The sequence below is a fragment of the Juglans regia genome, chromosome 16 (genome assembly GCF_001411555.2).
Source record: "Juglans regia cultivar Chandler chromosome 16, Walnut 2.0, whole genome shotgun sequence".
Classification (NCBI taxonomy): Eukaryota; Viridiplantae; Streptophyta; class Magnoliopsida; order Fagales; family Juglandaceae; genus Juglans; species Juglans regia.
The window spans coordinates 16,253,528-16,274,616 of NC_049916.1; the positions used below are offsets into that span (position 1 = coordinate 16,253,528).

The 21,089-nt window shown below is 35.4% G+C and overlaps 2 protein-coding genes across 2 annotated transcripts; both read right to left on the minus strand.

Moving 5' to 3' along the window:
* Window positions 1–7,786: 7,786 nt before the first annotated feature.
* On the minus strand, window positions 7,787–8,488 carry LOC118344813. The gene has a single exon (XM_035686212.1). The coding sequence runs from the start codon at window positions 8,486–8,488 to the stop codon at window positions 7,787–7,789; it is 702 nt and encodes a 233-aa protein (XP_035542105.1).
* Window positions 8,489–10,011: 1,523 nt separating this feature from the next.
* LOC108991514 (cytochrome P450 71B10-like) lies at window positions 10,012–12,432 on the minus strand. The gene is made up of 2 exons (XM_018965790.2): window positions 11,458–12,432; window positions 10,012–10,747 (listed from the first exon to the last, which is right to left on the minus strand). The coding sequence occupies exons 1-2, from the start codon at window positions 12,367–12,369 to the stop codon at window positions 10,133–10,135; spliced, it is 1,527 nt and encodes a 508-aa protein (XP_018821335.1). The 5' UTR covers window positions 12,370–12,432; the 3' UTR covers window positions 10,012–10,132.
* Between the last annotated feature and the right edge of the window lie 8,657 nt (window positions 12,433–21,089).

Consider the following 21,089-nt stretch of genomic DNA (forward strand, 5'->3'; position numbering starts at 1 on the left):
TCCAAATTTGAAACCCGGGTTTGAGGATTCCCGGGCCAGAACCTGAATAAACAGTCCTAATCCAAGGGGTGCAAATGGCATTCAGTACTGTCTATCACCACCAATCTGATGGGCAGTTAGAGGCTGTGAATAAATGTGTGGAGAACTTTTTTAGGTGCTTTGCTGGGGATAGGCCCCGAGACTGGTCTAATTGGGTTCCCCTGGCTGAGTGGTGGTACAACACCACCCAACATTCATCCACAAGGATGACACCATTCCAAGAAGTTTATGGATATCCCATCCTAAGTTGCTAAGCTATGTACTAAGACTATCCAAGGTAGAGGCAGTAGAGGAGGCTTTACAATCAAGGGATTATATGATCCAGATTCTCAAACACAATCTCCGACGAACTCAGAACAGGATGAAGAAATACTACGATTTAAAGAGGAAAGAACAAAAGTTCAAGGTGGGAGATTTCATTTACCTACGCCTGCAACCTTACAAGCAGCTCAGTGTAGCCCATCGCCAGAGTTTGAAACTGGCTCCTTGGTTTTATAGGTCGTTCCCCATCACGCAGAGGGTTGGATCCGTGGCTTACAAACTTCAGCTTCCCCTCACAGCGACCATCCAACCAGTATTACATGTTTCCCAGCTAAAAAAGAAGCTAGGCTAGAGACCCATCTTCTTGGCCACACTTCCACCCACTGATGCCAACGAAGTCCTTAAGGCCGAGCTAGAAAAGGTCCTCAACAGAAGAGTGCGCAGGTTTAAAAACCAACCCTTCACGGAGTGTTTGGTTCACTAGCTTGGGCAACACGCCGATGATGCGACATGGGAGTCATATGATCAACTAAAAGCTTTTTACCTGCACCTTGTAGGCAAGGTGCTTTAATGAGGGTGGCTTTGTAATACATCTAGGAAGAAGAATGAGGAAACTATCTGATAGCGAGAAGGAAGGAGAACTGAAGTTCGGGAGAGTTCTGTCTACTTAGGGTTTGGTCGTGGAGATGGGCTGGATCAGAGCAAGATAGGCCTATGACTTGGAGTTGCGAGCAGTGTTTTTGATATCGTATTGTACCAGTCGGTACTGCAGGTATATGTTGTACCGGCCACTGGTCCAGTACAAGTAATAGCTCTGTTTCGTACCGCTCCAAATACCGACCGAAACAAATATTTCACCAGGTACACATTTTGCAACCTGTTTGGATGGTATTTTCATAATTTCAGTAAACATGTAGGGGCTATTTTGGAAAAAGTACGTTTGTTGTAACTTTTTTTTTTTATATGATGTTTGTTGTAACTCAAAACTTAAGAGCTTATGTTAGTTGTAACTTAAAACTTAAAACTTGTATTGAGATGTATAAAGTATCGGTACCGAAATATTATTCCGAAACGGTATCGGTACCAAAATATTTCATTCTAGTGCCTCTCTACGTCTCTCTCTTTTCTTCTTCATCCATGGAGGTCTTCACCCTCTAAGTGAGTTATCACCATTACAAACCAGTATCCATTTACATAAAATACTTAAAACAAAAATACTACAGTGTTACAGTGGCTTCGTGTTTACAGTGCACAGAGGTGTCTACTCATGATGCAAGGCTCTTGGGCGACGACGGGGACAAACTACAATGGACAGAATCCTTTGAGGGAAATAAAAGTAGCGAAAAAAAATGAAGAAGAAGAAGAAGAGAAGATCTAATATTCAGAGGGAATAACCAGTGAGCAAAGATCAATTTGCGAGGTCTCTTGAAGATGAAGGCCATGGCATAGTGATCAGTGAACAAAACAAATCTCTAGTTGAGACAAAGTGGGTTGTGTGAACAAAGAGAAAAAGGAGAGAGAAGAAGAGATCTAGAAAGAGAGCCTTACAAACGTGAGGCAATTCCAGAATGCCAAATCTGGAAACCTCCAAAATCGCAGCAAGAAAATACAGGAAAATAAAAGGGTGTGAGAGAGGGAGGTGTTGGGAGAAATCTTAACAGCAACTTGGAATAACCAAATCAATTACCAAACAGCGGAAATAATACTCTCCCACTTTGTGTGAATCTATTAGGAAGTAATTTAATAGAGAATAATCTAAAACAAAATCACACACACACAAAGAGCCAAGAACTTTTTACATGGAAAACCCTTCAAAGCAAAGGGAAAAACCATGAGACCTTGTCCAGTTAAACCTTCAACTATCAACAATGGTGTGTACACAAATTTTCTCTCTAGATAACACTAGAGACATATAATCAACAATAACCTGAAGAAAAATACTTTCTTGACAATTAAACAATGTCATTGAACTTAGTTTAGACTGAGACCAAACCCAAATAAAATGCCAAATCTGTTCATAGCTACAAACACTAGAAAGACTGCTCTAAATCTTCTCTCACACGATTTTCTTCTTTTTTCACACTCTCTTCTGCTAATAGCAGCAGCACTTAAGTTTTAGTAAACCTAATTAAACTGGGCCTAAACCCTCTCTCCATGTGGGTTTAATGGACCCACATGGGCCATCCTCCATATAGGAGGGAACGACCCACACAACAGGAGGCACACTAATCTGCAAGGGATTGAGAGTGTAGAGAGGTGTGAAGTTAAAACTGAACCAACGTGTGAAAAATAAAGGATACGGGGAGAGAAAAACAAGGGAAGAAGTAACCAACAGAAGGGAAAGTCGGGGGAGGAAGAAACTTACCAAATGGCGCCATTTCATGGTCCCTAGGGCTGGGCTTTAATCTAGTCTGGGCCTCGGGCCTGGGCTTTACAGGAAATCTCAAGGAACGACTAGATGCTACAGGATAGATATTATCATCTTGACGAAGTCGACTTTTCCAAGGCTTTTTGGTTTTACTCCAACAGTTATACTAGCCGAGCTCTATCCGCTAACTGCTTTCCCTAGTACTTTGTTCGTAAATGGCCCGTCAATAAGCACGTTTGCAATACGAGAAAGGCCTTATTACCCACAGCAATCCCAAACTATCCCCACAAGCTTAACTTGATAGGTTCAATTCCTTTCTGCTTGACTATGGTTTTTCTTCCGATATACTTGATCCTTCCCTGTTCACTTGACATTACTGATCTCATGGTTCCCATAACTCCTACTCTACGTTGATGACATCATTTTGACTGGGTCTTCTGGCTCTTCTGAGACTTTACTTGTCAATATTATTGGTGTTCTTCATTTTGAGTTTTCCTTGAAGGATCTAGTTGATAAAGGATAGATTGGGCTGATGAAGTAGACTTTCCAAGACTTTTTCTCAAGTTATTGAACTAAACTCTATCAGCTAAGTGCTTTCTCTTGCACTTGTTCGTAAATGGCCGATCTGGAAATTTGACTCGAAGAACGCCTTTTTCTACATGGTTATCTCTCCAATATCATGTTTATCGATCAGTCCCTAGCATTCACCCATTGTCTTTCCCTAGTCACGTTTGTAACAGAATAAAAATCAGAAAAGAGGAAGAAAGGACATAAGGTCACGCCGTGGATGAGCAGAGGAAAAATTGATTCTCTGTGATGTTATGAATTGCTTAAAAGAATTATGTACATCCTTACCACTATATATGCTGTACATACTTGCTAAAAAAAGGAATAACAGAATAACAAATCTATTACAGCTATGCACTACACGACAAAATGAATAAATACAAAAGAGATTGTTCTGGACTCTTAATACTATAAAAACGACATGTAAATATTAGGAGAATAAACGACATGTAGCTGCAACATGTTGTAATACCCTCCCACAAGATGGAGAATGAAGATTAATAATTCCCATCTCGATCAAATGAACTTGAAGCAAAGAGGCTGGCAATGCTTTAGTGAGGAGATCTGCACATTGGAGATGAGAAGGAAAATAAGTTGTGGAGATTTCACCTTCAAGTATTTTTGTCTCGGATAAGATGGCAATCTAACTCAATATGCTTTGTACGCTCATGGAAAATAGGGTTTGCTGCAATATGAATTGCAGCTTGATTATCACATAAAAGTGTGGCAGCTTGTGCGTGAGGCACATGTAAATCAGTGAGGATAAACCTTAGCCAAGTAAGCTCAGAACATGTGGCTGCCATGGCTCTATATTCTGCTTCAGCTGAACTTCTAGACACAGTGGTTTGTTTCTTAGATTTTCAAGAAATCAAAGACTGACCCAAGAGAATGCAGTAGCCTGTCACTGATCTTCGTGTATCAGGGCAAGATGCCCAGTCAGAATCACAATAAGAATTAAGCTGCAGCTCTGAAGTAGATGACAGCAACAAGCCTTGACCAAGAGCAGCTTTAAAATATCTTAAAATTTTCTGAGCAGAAGCTAAGTGAGTTGTGGTGGGCTGATCCATGAATTGGCTGAGAGTTTGGAAGGGATACTAGATGTCTGGACGAGTGATCTTCAGAAGTAGCTCAATCTTCATTTACTGCCCTACTCATATATGTGGATGACATTTTAGTTGCTAGTGATTCTTTAAGTTCAATTGCTATTATCAAAGACTCCTTGCATAACAAATTCAAAATTAAAGATCTTGGTATTTTGAGATACTTCCTTGGGATAGAAGTAGCTCGATCTTTAGAAGGTATCCACATCTGCCAACGTAAGTATGCCCTTGACATACTTGCAGATTCTAGTGTTTTGGGGTCCAAACCAGTAAAGATTCCTATGGAACAAAATTTGAAGTTGAGCAAAACCACTGGTTCACCTCTTGCTGATCCATCCATCTATCAAAGATTGATTGGTAGGTTGCTTTATCAAGCTACTTCTATCTCAAGGAAGTATCTCAAAATACCAAGATCTTTAATTTTGAATTTGTTATGCAAGGAGTCTTTGATAATAGCAATTGAACTTAAAGAATCACTAGCAACTAAAATGTCATCCACATATATGAGTAGGGCAGTAAATGAAATACCATTTGTCATAGTGAACAGGCTATAGTCAGCCTTGGACTGAGTAAAACCAGAATCCAGTAGAAAAGAAGTCAGTTTTGCATACCACTGTCTAAAGGCTTGTTTCAAGCCATACAAACTCTTGAGCAATTTGCATACTTACTGAGGACCCCCTTTGGTATATCCTGGTGGTTTATTCATGTAAATGTCCTCCTCTAAGTCACCATGGAGGAAGGCATTATTGACATCAAATTGATGCAAATGCCAGCCTCATATTGCAGCAACTAAAAGGAGGCATCTCACAGTAACTATTTTGGCTACTGGTGAGAATGTCTCATTGTAGTCAATCCCTTCCTGTTGGGTATACCCTTTTGCAACCAACCTAGATTTCAACCTTTCCACACTTCCATCAGAATTTCTCTTTACTTTGTAAACATACTTACAATCAATAGCTTCTTTGTTAGAGGGTAAATCTGTGAGGACCCAAGTTTCATTTTGTTCTAAGGCCAATAACTCAGTGTCCATGGCCTTACACCAATTAGGATCTTTTATGGCTTGTGAGTATGAAGTAGGTTCAGAAGTAGTAGAAAGACTAGAAGAGAAGACTTGTAACTCAGGTGAAAAAGACTGGTAGGATAAATAATTATGTAAAGGAAAAGAACAATTGGTGAGAGGAGAAGATACCTTGTCCAGAGATTGAGAATGAGGGGTGAGTGCAGCTTGCTGGGAGTGGAAATCTTGAAGATAACTAGGAGATTTTCTTGTCCTGGATGACCTTCGAAGAACAGGTTGAGGTGGAAGAGAAGGGCTGCTGTCAGCAGGTGATTCATGAGAGCTAGAGGAAAGAGGGTTGATAGGATTAGAACTAGGAGATGAAGGACTGACAGCTGTGAATTCAGTAGATAAAGAGGGATTAATAGGATCATGTTCAGGAGTCACATGTGGATCATAGTCATGATCTGATGGAAAATGAACAGATTCTGGTTGAGTGGGAGCAGCAGTTTCAGTGGAAGAATCAGATTGAAATGGGAAAATAGTCTCACGAAAAATGGCATTCCTAGAGATAAAAGTAGTGTGAGTTTCCAAATCCAACAATTTGTATCCCTTGACCCCAAAAGGATAACCTAAAAATACACATTTTCTCCCCCTTGGATTAAATTTCTTTCTACCATGAGAGAGAGTTGATGCAAAACAAAGGCATCCAAAGACCTTTAAATGTGTATAGCTTGGCTTAGTGGCAAAAAGGACTTCATAAGGTGTTTGATTTGCTAACAAGGGGGTTGGTGTCCTATTGATGAGGTAAACTGCAGTTAGAATGCAGTCAGTCCAAAAAAATAATGGAAGACCAGATTGGAAAAACAAAGCTCGTGCCACATTTAAAATGTGTTGGTGCTTCCTTTCTACAGTCCCATTTTGTTGAGGTGTCTCAACACAAGTCCTTTGGTGAATGATTCCCTTTTGGTTGAAAAATTCAGTCATTTTGAATTCAATGCCATTATCACTTCGAAGGGTTTTAATTTTAGTTTCAAATTGGGTCTCAATTAAATTATAAAAGGACTCAATACAATTCCTTGTCTCTTATTTGGCTTGTAGAAGGTAGACCCAAGTAGTTTTAGAGAAATCATCCACTATGGTCAGGAAGAATCTTGTACCATGAGCTGTGGTGGAGCATGGGCCCCAGATATCACAGTGAATCCTTTCAAAAATGGCAGTGGATTTGTGAGAACTAGTAGGAAATGGAAGTTTATGCTGTTTAGCAAGGGGACATATATAACAAGGACCAGTTTCATTAAACTTGTAAGTCTGCTTTACAACAGGATCTTCAATTAAACCAAGTCTAGAATGTGATATGTGACCTAGGTGACAATGCCAAAGGTCACTAACATTACTATTATTCATAACTGAAAAACAAATTGAAGGAAAAGATGGAGATAGATGAGATAGAGTATCAGCAAGAGCAGTAGGAGAAACAGTGGTGATCAAGAGGTGATACAAGCTGCACTTCACTTCACCCATCCCAATCGTGGTCCAAGTGGAAAGGTCCTGAATAAAACAAGCATTAGTCAAAAATATTAAGCAACAAATCTAAATTTCAGTGAGCCTCTTGGCATAAATCAAGTTAAACGAGAAAGAGGGAACACATAGGACATTGGTGAGAATCATTTTCTCAGTGACCTTGACAGTACCCAAGTGGGTAACAGGCATACAAGCACCATTAGGCAGCTTGACAAAATATGAAACTTCTGTAGTGACTAAAGTAAAAAGAGAATGGCTACAAATCATATGATCTGTAGCACCTGAATCAATGACCCTGGGAATATTAGAGGAACAGACAGATTTATGTGTAAATAGAGAAGAATGAGTGAGAGGTGTACCAGATATCTTTGAGGCTTTAGGAGCAGTAACATTATTTTTGAGAATGGTTCGTGCCTGATTAACTGAAGGGAGAGCAATGAGAGGATCCTTTTGCTGAAGTAAGTTCATGAGCTGCTGGTATTGTTCCTTAGTTAAACTCACTGTGTCCTCACGAGTTTCCTCTTGATAAGAATCATTAGAGAAGCTGGTTTGATTGGCAGATAGGACTAGACCTTTTCCCTTGTACAGCTTGTGCCCTGGGGGGTATCCATGGGGGTATCCATGGAGTTTGTAGCACTTCTCAGCTACATGGCCAGTCATATTGCAATGGGTGCAAGTAGGAGCTTGAGCATTACCAGCTTTAAAACAGTTTTCCAGTGAGTGGCCTTGGATATGACAGTGTGTGCAATAGGGCCTCTCCTTTCTTTGATAAGGTTTGGTGTTGGATTTAAAAAATGCATTAGGGGTCTTAACAGCTAGAGCCATAGAATCAGGGGATGGTGAATATGTGGTGAGGAGGTTATGTTGTTCTTGTTGCTGAATTAGGGAGAAAACTTTGTTGACAGTGGGAAGAGGTTCAATAAGCATAATCTAGTCTCTAGAGTTAGCATATTGGTCATTCAAGCCCATGAGGAACTGTATGACACAATCACGTTGATATCTATCATTTAAAATGCTTAGTTGCCCACAAGTGCAAATAGGAACAGGGTCATAAATAGCAATTTCATCCCACAAGGTTTTAAGTTTACCATAGTAAGTACTTATAGAATATATATCCTGTCGAAGGTTTGCTAGACTCCTCTTTAACTGGAAAATTCGAGGTCCATTCTGTTGGGTAAAACGGTCCTTCAACTCTTCCCAGACTACTCGTGCATCATCCACAAAGGCCACACTGCACTTTAAATCAGAGCTAACTGAGTTTTGAATCCATGATACTACCATGTCATTGCATCTTTCCCATGCATCGAAAAGAAGGTCATCCATATCAGTTGGTTTGGAAATACTTCCATTAATGAACCCCAGCTTATTCTTGGCTCTAAGTGCTCGACGCATTGTTGGAGACCAAGTAGAATAATTGTCTGTTGTAAGGAGGTTAGCAACAAGAATAAGAGCAATGTTATCACCATTTTCAACTCTATAAGGATTGTTTGGGTTTGCGAAATTCAAATAAGGTGTGTTTGAATTTGGGTTTTCTGTGTTTGTTGAATGGTCTTCCATGGATCTGTAGAAAGGGTTTTCTGTGTCTGAAAGAATGCGATCAATAGCAGGAGTAAACCCCTGCTCTGATACCATGTAACAGAATAAAAATCAGAAAAGGGGAAGAAAGGATAGAAGGTCACGCCATGGATGAGCAGAGGAAAAATTAATTCTCTGTGATGTTATGAATTGCTTAAAAGAATTATGTACATCCTTACCACTATATATGTTGTACATACTTGCTAAAAAAAGGAATAACAGAATAACAAACCTATTACAGCTATGCACTACACGACAAAATGAATAAATACAAAAGAGAATGTTCTGGACTCTTAATACTATAAAAACGACATGTAGATATTAGGAGAATAAACGACATGTAGCAACAGCATGTTGTAATAACGTTTCCAAATTGAAAAGGGCCTTATATATATATGGTCTTAATGAACTAGCCTCACGAGTTTAGTTGGGCCGGTTTAGTTCCTTTCTACTTGCATATGGTCTCTCTCCCAGTGTAGCTGATCCTTCCCTGTTCACTTCCCATCAATCTAATGGCTCTCCTAAATCCTACTCCACACTCCATGAAGGATTTAGATCCTTTACACTACTCTTTGGACGTTGAGGCTACACATGCTTTTGATAGGTATCTCTCCCAATCCAAATATGCAGTACTTGACATTCTTGACAGGGCCCAAATTGGATTTTGTAAGCCTATCATAACTCTACTGTCATGCAAGACTAGCATTAATGCTCAATCTGATGTTCCCTGCTTGAATTCTGCACAATTTCGCAATATTGGCAGCCTGTTTCAATACCTCACCCATACATGATCTGATCTTGCTTTCAGTGTACATCATATTTCATAATTTATGCAACAGCCTACTAAAGCCTATTGATATGTGTACTATGGAACCATTGATATGGGGCTGCATGTCCACTCTAGTAGCAATTTGAATCTGATCTATGCCTTCTCTAGTGATGTTGACGGGGCTGGTTGTCCCACCATCCACCACTCTCTGACAGGCTAGTGTATATTTCTTGGCAGCAACCCCATCTTTTAGAGTGCCAAGAAACGATCTACTATTTTTTAGTCAAATACTGAAACCGAGAATCTTGCTATGACTCACACCTCTGCTGAACTCATTTGGCTCTCTATTTTCCGTGACCACGTGTGGTGTTATTCTGGTCTCCAACAACTCTATTTTGTGGCAATATATATGTCCAATCTAGCCATGACTATTAACAGAAGTTACGTACATAACTTTTCATGTGCGTAGTAAGCATATCAATGTTGACTATCAATATCATGTGCGGGAATGTGTGACTGTCTCTTTCTACTTCAAACCCAACTAGGTAACACACACAACTCGAATCTCATCAAAACTGGCTACTAGCCCCTGCTCGATTATTCAAAACATTAAATTGATTGAGAGAATCAATTTTCCATGCTAGTGGCCTGGTATGGAGATTTGGCAATGTATATGGGGGTATATACAAGATGAAAAATACTAAATATATTTAAGAAAAACTTATGAAAATTTTATTTCTCCACGTGTCAGGATCATATAAGATATATTACATGAAAGAGAAGTAATCAATTATCTCCGCAAACAAACATGTATAGACTAATTAACCGCCATTTATTTCGCTGCAGTATATATTACAGGAAAGTAGATATTCCCGAGAAGATATTCATGATTGCTTTCGAGTTCATGTCATCATCTGATTGCCAACTTGCCACTAAAACAACTTGACTGGCACAAGATTAAGAGCTGTTTTCTTGCTGGTAGTAAGGCTAAGACCAAGCGACTCTTCCATGTTAATATCTTCCTCCTTCATCCCTGGTGGCAATTTCCAATCGAAACAATACAAGAGATTCGCCAGTGCAAGCTCAATGGTTGATGTTGCCATATATATCCCAGGACAACCTCTTCGGCCAGCTCCGAATGGCAAGAACTCAAAGTTTTGCCCTTTATAATCAACGGAACTATCGAGGAACCTTTCTGGGATGAACTCTTCTGGGTTCTTCCAGTATTGGGGATCTCGTCCTATTGCCCAAGCGTTGACTTGTATGACTGATTGAGGGTTAATGTCATGACCGTTGAGCTTGAAGGGTACCATGGCTTGTCTTGGGAGAAGCAGAGGGGCTGGAGGGTGCAACCTAAAAGTTTCTTTCATTATCATCTTGAGGTAAGGAAGGTGATCCGTGTCAATTTCAGTGACTCTTCCTTTGTTTCCAGCGATTTTTCTGACTTCATCTTGTGCTCTCTTCATCACTTTTGGGCTCCTAACAAGCTCTGCCATTGCCCATATCATGGTAATTGCACCAGTGTCGACTCCACCTAAGAAGAGATTCTGATGACAGAAAAAATATTGCATTTAGCAGATGAAAACCTCAATTAATTCGTAAATATAAACCTTGAATACGAGATAATGGAATTAATAGCCATGGGGGAAGAGATAGGAAGTGGGTTTATTTGGTTAAAGAGGAATTTAAACAATTTTTCCAAACTTTCAAACAAATAAAGAAAAAAAAAAAAAAACTATTAAAATTTTTTCAAATTTCAAAATAAAAATAATATAAAAAATTATATTCTAATAATTTTATAATATTTTTTATTAACTTTTTTTCTCTCATTTTTTAAAACCTAAAAAATACTTAATTCAAACTATATTAATACTATTATTCAACCATCTTATCACTATTCGTAAAATTTTTATCTCATCTCATTCTCTAAATATTCCCTAATATTTTCTTCAGACTATATTTAAATGTTGATATAATCTCAGATAATCTATGAGCAGTTGTAAAAAAGTAATGAATACTAGTAAAAATTGTTAATATTTTTTACTAGAGCTTAGCAATTGTTTAAATAGAATATTTTTAGGATTTAATTTGTTTTTAAATTTTTATTTTTGTGCTTTTTACTTTTCACTTAAATCTAAGTAAATCATTGAATAAAAAGTTGAAATAGAATTTTTTTTACTTGAAAAATGGTTGAATTGAACTTGAAAAAAAAAAAACGAACTGAAAAAAAAAGGCTAAACCAATCAAGACCAATTACCAAGAGGACTGCCTTAATGTTTTCTTTAGAGAAGTGAGTAGCATCAGCCTCGGTTTGCTCCCTCTCTATTTTCAACAGCACATCAATAATGTCTTCATGCTCTGGTTTTGTTCTGTCGGGCTCGAGATGAAGATCAATCACCTGTTGGAAAAAATCATCCAACTCATGGAAAATCCTTTCCAGCTTTTCAAGTCTACCAGAGAGCCTGTCCACAATCCACCCCACGTATGGAACGTACTCAGATGCATTGAAGCTTCCCATCATGGCTTCAGCATCATGAACAACTTCTTGAAACCTTTCATTATCTAAATCACTCCCACGGAAACTCTTACCAAAAGCAATTCTAAAAGTCACATTTGCAGTGAGACCAAACAGCTTCTCAGACAGATCAACAAAAGTTGCCGAAGAAGAAGATTTCCATATTGACTTGATAAGCATATCCACTTCTTCTACCCTAATGGATCGATATGACTGCACCCTCTTCACACTAAAAACCTCAAGAACACATATTTTCCTTATCTCTCTCCAATATTGGCCATAAGGTCCAAAAGCTATGTCTCGATAATTGTATGTGAGTCTTCTGGTGGTGTCTAAGGGCGGTCTGCTGCAACAGTCAAGATCATGAACTTTTAAGACCTCTCGGGCAGCCTCAGCGGAAGATACGACAATATTTGGGATCCGGCCGAGATGAATCAGCATAACAGGGCCATACTTTTTGGAGAGTCTCCGGAGAGATTGGTGACGCAATTCACCAAGTTGATGCAAGTTACCTATAATGGGAAGCTTTGGAGGGCTTGGTGGTGGATGCAGCTGCTTGTTTTGCCTTTGAGCTGCATGCTTCTTTTTCATGAGCAGCAGCAGAGGAAGACATATCAGAAGAGCAATCCACACGAGTATGGCATAAAGATTCATTGTTGAAGCTTGATCTTTTGTGTTCAACCGAGCTACCTAGCTCTGAAATTGTTCTTCACCCCTGAGTTGAATATATATAAGGAAAGTGAGCAAAAGAGTAATATTACATTCAGTCGTGATGTACGCAAGTATTATACAGTTATTTTGAAAAATAGTAGAATCTATTATTAAAAAAAAAAAACTTTTTTTTTATATACTTTCTATATTTTTTTTTTTTTTTTTAAATAATGGCGTGACATTTGTACCTTCATTACTATAACTATTTCTCCGAGAAAAAATGTGCCCTTTTTGTTCACATTAGCTAGTGCCGTAATACCCCTAATTGGGGTATATATTTCATAACTTGCAGCCTTTCGTGTATGACTTTTTTGAAATATAATATTTACAGTCATGTGCAAGTTATATGGGCTATCTTTAAAACAGAATATAGATATTTATATTTATAGTATTAATATTTTTTGAAAAACGTGAGTCTAGATGAAAACATTCCAAACTACGTATTTTATGATCTCATCCTAGATTCACGCTCAAATTATGACTAGATTCACGTATTTTAAGAAGAGTGTAGAACGATGGGATTTTAGATGGGTGGATCTTTTAGTAATTTACTTCTATCTGATCTGTCTCAGCCACACACTGCCAAGTTGCACACATGCATAAGCATGTGTGAGCTGTAGTTTTTGCTCAAATTCATGGTCAATGATCAGTTACGTACATCTATTGTTCTCTTCTTAATTGTTTGAAACATTCTTTTTATCCCATGTGATATATTTTACATAGTCAATATTAAAATAATAGATAATTTGATATACTACTCTTTAGCGTTCAAATTCTACTCTTGAATCATCAAACCACATTTATCGTTTTGCATAAGAGAAAAGTTAATCATGGATTCTGGAAAATTTTTCTTTTTAACTTAATAATTAAAAAAGTATTTTTTAATGATGTTTTAAATTTTTTTAAAAAAAATATTTAAAGATTTCAAAAAACTGAATAAAAAAATTAAAAAAAAGACCAACTAATCTTGGCGGAAGCTCGTGCACGGCTAATTGCATTATAATTCAACTTATATTGCTTTCATAAAGTATTTTTTTAAAAAAATGTTTAAAAATATGAAAAAAAAATTACTAAAAAAAGTCCCATTGGTCTTCAAGACGACTCTTTGCAGTATAATTCAACGTGAATTGCTTTTATGGTCAAGTCATGAGGTGTGTTGGCAGGACCAATTCAGAGGCGGCTCAGGCTCAATTCGACTGCATTATTACTTCTCAGACAATGACTTGAGACCACACCCACCACTGGGGGCCTCTTAAAAAGAAAATTACTGAGAGTTCTCTTTGATTGATAAATTGAGTTGTCGTTAGATTATAAAATATTATTAAAATATTATTTTTTAATATTATTATTATTTTAAAATTTAAAAAAAAATTATTTATTATATTTTATATTAAAATTTAAAAAAATTATAATAATGAATTAATATGAATTTACGATCCAAACAAAAAATCTTCTAACCAATTCATCCATTATTATCCAAATGATGGCCCTCCAATGAGTGAGTGCCAATTAGGCTTCTCAACTTAACTCCCATGTGGTCCCGCACATCAGGAGATCACGCACAGTCTAGCCCCTCATCCCCTTTCCATCCACTCGCACGAAAACACTCCAGAAACGTCGCTTTCCCCCTAATCGTGACCTTCACCGTCTACACGATTAATAGCTCCACCCAATCCTTGACTTATTCCACAAACGACCACCACCCCAAATACAAAACTTCAAGCATCTCAGAGGCAAGCATTTTAAACCAACGGTTAGAATGCAAAAACAACCACAAAAATCCTTCTAAGACTCTTTTTCCCTATCAATATCACTAGAGGCTTCTTCGAAATTCTCGTCCTCCACCATTATTCACTTCTTTTGATACATACTTTGAGAAAACAACAAAAATGCAGTTCATGAATCAATGTCTCCTGATCTGGAAATATCAAAGCGATCACGTTTCCTCAGGAAAAATAGAAATTCCTAAAGTCAGTTGTGTTTTTGACACCATATTTCTTGAAAAACAAGAAGTCAATAGCCACACAGTTCGACAGAACGACATTTACTTAAATGGGCAACACCAGAGAAGATTGAAAATAAAATAAGATCTCTGATCTAAGTTATATTTCCTGAAGTGGGCTTCTTCAAACCTAAGTTATAATTCCTCAGGCAAGAGGAGGAGCCTGCGAAACCAAACCAAAGAAAAAAGGTTAAATTTCAGATGAAGATTTCGTTGAAGAAATGGGTATTTATAAGCTCATCACCAGCAGATCTATCTCGTACTTTTCTTCTTTGTGATTCTCAACCACAAAGATCGTTGAATTCCTGCATAACATTCCCAAAAAAATAAAAAATCAGATATTAGTTCACAGCTTTACAAGCTCTGGACAGAAAAGTTCAAAAATAAAAATCTAAAATGCTCACGTTTTTTTCTCTTTCGCATCGTCGCAATTATCATCCAATTTGAGCACAGAAGATTCCTTCTTCGTGGAGGTGCAAAGAGACGGGCTTGAAAGCTTAGAGACGAAGACAAAAAGAGGAAGAGAGCTCGGAGAACAACGATTTTTGCCTCTTGCGTGTGGTGATTCTGTGCGGTGAGATCTAACTATTTTGTTGTGTTTTTTCCTACGTGTCACCGTCTCAATAGAGGGCTGCTCTTCCACTTTTAACAGCCCAACCATCCCGCAGCGTTTCTCAATTACTAATGGTCTTTATTATGAAATAAAAATCGTTAAATCCTTAAAGAAGTAATATTGATATTCTAATTATTTAGAAAATAATATTAGAAGGCTCTCACGGAAGAAACTTTATAAAAAGGATAAAAAGATTTTAAAGAAATAGGAAAATCTAGAAATACTATTTTTTATTAATTTATTTTAATATAATAATATAATAAACTATTATGTTGAACATAAATACTACAAAATTTTACTTTTTCTTAATTATTTAATTATACACTAACTATTGTATGTGTTTTTGTTGATATTCATTTAGCTCTTATCTTAAGCCTTGATTGAGCTGACCTTAGACCGATGAATATATAGTAAGTAGGGTAATGATAGGGTTATTACCCTTTTACCACCCCTTTACTATTCTTAGTGTATTTAAAATTTTTTATTTTTTATTATTTTTTTAAGTATTTTTTTAACATTCTTAATCATTAAAGAAAAATTTTAAAAATATACAACTTTACTAATAGTCACTTTCTTAGCCATTAAGTAAAAAAAAATTAAAAAATAAAACGAGTAGTAAAAAGATGGTAAAAGGATAGTAAGATGAGTTTTAAATGTGTTTGGATGTTAAGATAAGTTTATTTATATTTATGAAAAGTTGAAAAAGGTTGTGGATCCTGCGTATAAATAAGTGTTGAATTGAAAAATATTGTGGGTTCTACGTATAAAGAGATTTTGAGTTGAAATAAGTTTAATAATTTAAGAATTGAGTGTTTATATATTAGATACATGTTAAAATTAGACTGAATTAAATTGATCTTATTTGAATCTAACAAGTAAACAAGACCTAAGAACATTCACATTGGTATCCCCGTGATGGTTCGTTAGTCAAATTTTAGTAAAGAAAGATGAAAAGTGAAAGAAAAGTTGGTTACATCTGACTCCCCAAATTAACTTTTAAAATTTCAGGGATAGTAAGTGGGGAGTTATTACTGAAGCAAGTCTCTTTTCTTTTTTCTTTTCTTTTTTTTAATTCTGAATTCAATTATATATTTAGATATATTAGTTATTCCTGCTCTTTCTTAAAAATTAGAGACGATATCATAAAAATAAATTTTATTATTTTGTTAATGTGAGGCAGGTTATATTTTATATCTTTAATAATATTAAATAAAATCATTTTTACTAATACATAAATTATTTTATGAGAGAAGAATTGGTCTTATTTATACAAACATAAAATAAGATTTATAGGGATATGACTGGTTGAGAGCAAATTTTTATTTAGAAAAATTATACTCACGACCACTATATCACACACTACACATAATGTTTTTATTTTTTCCTCTTATTAAATATTTGGTGTATGGATAATAAGTAAAAGAAATTATTTATTTAAGCAATAATAAAACAAAAATAAAATAAAAAAATAAAAATTATGTGTGTTATGTAAGATAGGGATGAGTTTATTCCTTTTTTATTGCGAGAGCAAGTTTTTTAAATTATGAAGACTGGTGAAAGATGAATTTGAAATATTATCACTGAAAACAAACAGGTATTTTAAAATATGACCATTTGTTTTTGATGAATTTTTGGAAATTAAATAGTTAAAAAATAAAGTTTTAAAAATGTAAATTAGAAATAAATAAATAAATAATATTTTAGTAGGATAAAAAAAATAGAAAGAATATTTTAAAAGACTAATGGAATATTATAAAAAGAATACTTTAATATAATAGAGAAGAATAGAGAGTGAGATGTACATGTTTTGAAGATGCTGGTTAAATACAGAAAATGTGGTTTTTGACTAGATTTTAGCTAAATTTTTACAGCATTTGGATGATAAGATAAATTAAGTTGAGTTATTAATAATAATATTTTATAAGTCTTATTGAGATAGGTTTAATATTTTTAAATTGAGATAAGCTTAACTTTTTAAGTTGAAATATATTAAATAGGTTGAGATGAATTTAATTTTTTTATAGGAAATTGAAAAAGTAATGTATTTCATCAATAATTAATTTGAAATAGATCGAGATGAATTGAGTTTGGTTCAACAACCTAACAAAGGGAGACGGGTGTGAACACTCTGAGGTCTCATTTCTTTTTACAGATGAGATGAGATAAGTTAAGATAAAAGTTGAAATTTGAATAAAATATTATTAGAATATATTTTTTAATATTATTTTTTTTTAGATTTAAAAAAATTAAATTTTTTGTTTTATTTTATGTGAATATTTAAAAAAATTGTAATAATTAAATAAAAATAATTATGAAAATAAACTATATCTAAGTGCGTGCTTGAATTATACGACTCGAACAATATAAATCCAATTGACAATTTAAATAAAATAATAATAATCAAAGTCTGATCTCCTCCAATAAATATATATATATATATATCATCGGTCATTATTGCAGGTATATAGATAAGCATGGTCCCACTACATTTACTGTATATATCTAGGTTCTGACATATTAATTTGTCACATTCGATCCAATTAATAATTTTTTTTTGGAAATAACTGAGGTTGCACTGGGATTTAAGATTCGAGATCTTATCTTAGAATCCTCATAAATAATTTAAAATTCTTCTTTCTTTCTTCCTTTCGAAAAAATGACATCAGTTGTACGGAATTTCAGATTTGAGATCTTATCTTAGAATCCTCGTAAATAATTTAAAATTCTTCTTTCTTTCTTTCCAAAAAAAATGACGTCAGTTGTACTGAAATTTCAGATTTGATATCTTACTTTCGAATCCTCATAAATAATTTAAAATTTCTTTTTCTTTCTTTCTCTAAAAATAAAAAAAATGACATCAATTATATTAAGATTACAGATTTGAGAGTTCTCATAAATAATTTAAAATTTTTCTTTCTTTCTTTCTTATCTTTTGGACAAGAAAAATGCTAGAAGCAACCGAGAGAAGACACCACGGCATAACCGCGTCCTATGTGGCATTAAATAAAACGCACAGTTTCATTTCTTCGAATCTCAAAACCGTTCATTCTCATTTCCACACTTCGTCTTAACGTCTTTATCTTCCCTAACCATTCCTTCATCTCAAAATCAAATAAGCACATTTGTTCCTTCATCTTCCCTAAGCACAGACGTACCCACTTCATCTTCCAGCACAGAGAGGTTCCTTCGGCTTCCAGCTCGTCTTCCAGAATAAAGGTTCATTTTTCTTCCAGATCAGAGGTGTTTACTTTGGAGGGTTTGTTCTCCTCTTTCTGAGATGGTGAGGAGTTGGGTTTTGGATTTTGCTTCAATTTCCCTTATTCAAGCTCCGTTATCTCGGCTTGGACTCTTCTTTCTTGTTCCTGGAGCTCTTGGATATATTCAATGGCATCTTTGATTATCAAAGCCTTATCCATCTAAATGTCAACCAAAGGATATTTGTACTATTAACATACCAAAAAGGGGAATTCTTCCTTTTAAAAAAAGAAATGAAGCCTATAATTCAACGCGAAGTGATGAACAGTAACAAAACGACCTTCGTCTTCTCCACGAACCCAAACTAAATAAAAAATAATTAAACCTTGTTGGTGCTTAGCAACTCAGTATTTCATTTGTCGTTAACTAATTGTGAAATAAGAGAAATCTTATGCAACAGATCGGTATAAAGTAAGAAAAGGGATTAAGCTCAATGAAGACTGTTTTCGGAAGCCTCCCAGAAAAAAATGTCCCAAAGGAAGTCGGCGTTTAAGTCCACCTTCTTCTCCACCACCTCGATACGGAGAGGGAAGCCGTTGGCGACGCCCTTGATGTTCAACGACAGCATGTTGTGAGTTAGCAACCTCATCTCTCTCTCTCTCTGCCGCTTTCTTTTTTCTAACTCTGCAATGGACTGGGAGGGGGTCCTTTCGCCTCTATGCAGAGGGTCTAGGCTTTTCTGAAGGATGGAAATGCCTTTTTTGAAGTAACAGTTTCTAAGTTTTTCATTGAACAGAAAAATGAAAGGGAAAGAAAGAGAGAGGAAGAAAGAAAGACGGAAAAAAAAAAAAAAAAAAAAAAGTGGGTCCCAACTATGTCAGTCGGTTGCATCACAATTGCAAATGCCGGTTGTATGTAGCAAAGTTGTTTTGACAATCCTTTTAATGACAAATGTTAGCTAACATCTATTTTTACTTGTTAACCCTTCTAATCCTCTTTGGGTCGAAAATATATACAATATATATTTATATAGATATCTGTATATATTTATATAAGCAGTGTCTTGTCATTTGCAAGCCTGAATGACTATTACTGGATCCCGACTACAACAAAATCAGATTCTTCATCTCCAACCTCCGAATTTGATTAGAGATAGAGATCATTTTAAATTTCGACTCTGACTCCGATCAGAGGGCCACTCCAACTCTGGTAGGAGTTGTTGGAGTCGGATTCATTTTGGAGTTGGGCCAAATCTAACAGTCGGATTGGGCCTTTTCTTAACTTATTTTTGGGCCTTCTTATATCTCTTTTCTATAACACGTTCTCCTCAATTTTTATACCCCATTGTTAGTTTTTTAGCCAAACTAAGCTACCAAAGTCCAAATACTAAAGATAATCTAAATCTATAATATAAATTATAACACAACATGTGTAACCAATGTTTTGAATACCATACTGGTACCGTTTCGTGTACTATTTCAGGATAGTCGATATATGAGTAAATTATATATATATAAATTATATTCCAAAATAATAGTTTATATATGAATAAATTATATATAAATACATATATAAAAATTACAAATAGCCTAATCTGAATTGGGAGTCAAAAAATGAGCTTATAGTTTGAAAAAATGAATAAAAAAAGAAGAAAAAATTAAAGGCCGAAATTCGGCATCGGCCAGTACGATCGGTATTTTGGCCAGTACGAAATATATATAATACCTGCACCGGACCAGTGGCCGGTACGGCATATACCAGCCGTACCAGCCGGTATGGTACGATATTTAAAACATTGTGTCTAACACCCCACTTCCTTACCCCATTAGGTTAACCCTAGATTTTAGAAGAATACTGACTTTCGTTATACAAGCTTAGTTTGATTTCTTTCTTCAAGCTTTGATTCAAATTTTCCTTCTTTGATCATCCATTTCGAGCATTCATTAGTCATACTTGCATTTTTATTGAGCCTTAATACAAGTCATTTTGTAAGGTGACATGTCAAATCCTAAAACCGTTTCATTTGGCAACTATATGTATTTTGTGTTCAATGGACCAAAATACCCTTAGCCCAGATTATTTTCAAGGATGATTATGTCTTTAGTTCCATGAATTTTCTATGAAAAATCCTTACTGTTGATTGTGGAAAAACCCTAGATGAAACCCTAAATATTTTTAAAATGTCGATTTTGCCCTTGGGAATTTAGGTCAACCCTTTTTTATTTTATTTTATTTTTGTTCTATTTAGGCCACCTCTCAACTGTCCAATCACCACCGTTTGAGCCACCATAGAGGGCACTTGATTACACTTTACCTAGTCACTAGAAACTGAGGGAGTAAGATAAGAGAATAAGACAAAAATTGCTAACCATTGCCCTAACCCTAACCGCCGGTCATTAAGAGCTTAAACCTTAGTATTAATTACACCACATTTTCTCTCTCCACCACCACAAGGAAACTCTCTCTCTCTCTTTCCTTTTGGTTGATTCTCTTACAACCTAGACTATAACACCCCGTATTTTAACGTATTTTTATTGAAGGATTACTTATATTAATTCAAAATTTATTCTCTTGTTCTAAAGTTGTTGGATATTTAGTTGGTTTATTTTTATGATTTTTATTTTGTGAAAATTATTTTGATGTACTTTCTTAATATTAATTATTGTTATGCATTTAATTTCTCCTTATTTTTAATTAATTTATTGTTGGGTTTAATTATTTTATTTTCATTCAAATCACTACATTTGAATTATTTTATTTAATTTTTTGTTTTAAAATTATTTTCATTTGATCATTTTTGTAACCCAAGATGTGAGAATTGGACCTCATTTATTTCCCTCTATTTTTCTTTTC

Coding starts and splice junctions, on each gene's coding strand:
- LOC118344813 (XM_035686212.1), bottom strand. CDS start 8,488: ATGGTATCAGAGCAGGGGTTTACTCCTGCTATTGATCGCATTCTTTCA.
- LOC108991514 (XM_018965790.2), bottom strand. CDS start 12,369: ATGAATCTTTATGCCATACTCGTGTGGATTGCTCTTCTGATATGTCTT. Junction 10,748..11,457: donor ACATTAAGGCAGTCCTCTTG/GTAATTGGTCTT, acceptor TTCTGTCATCAG/AATCTCTTCTTAGGTGGAGT.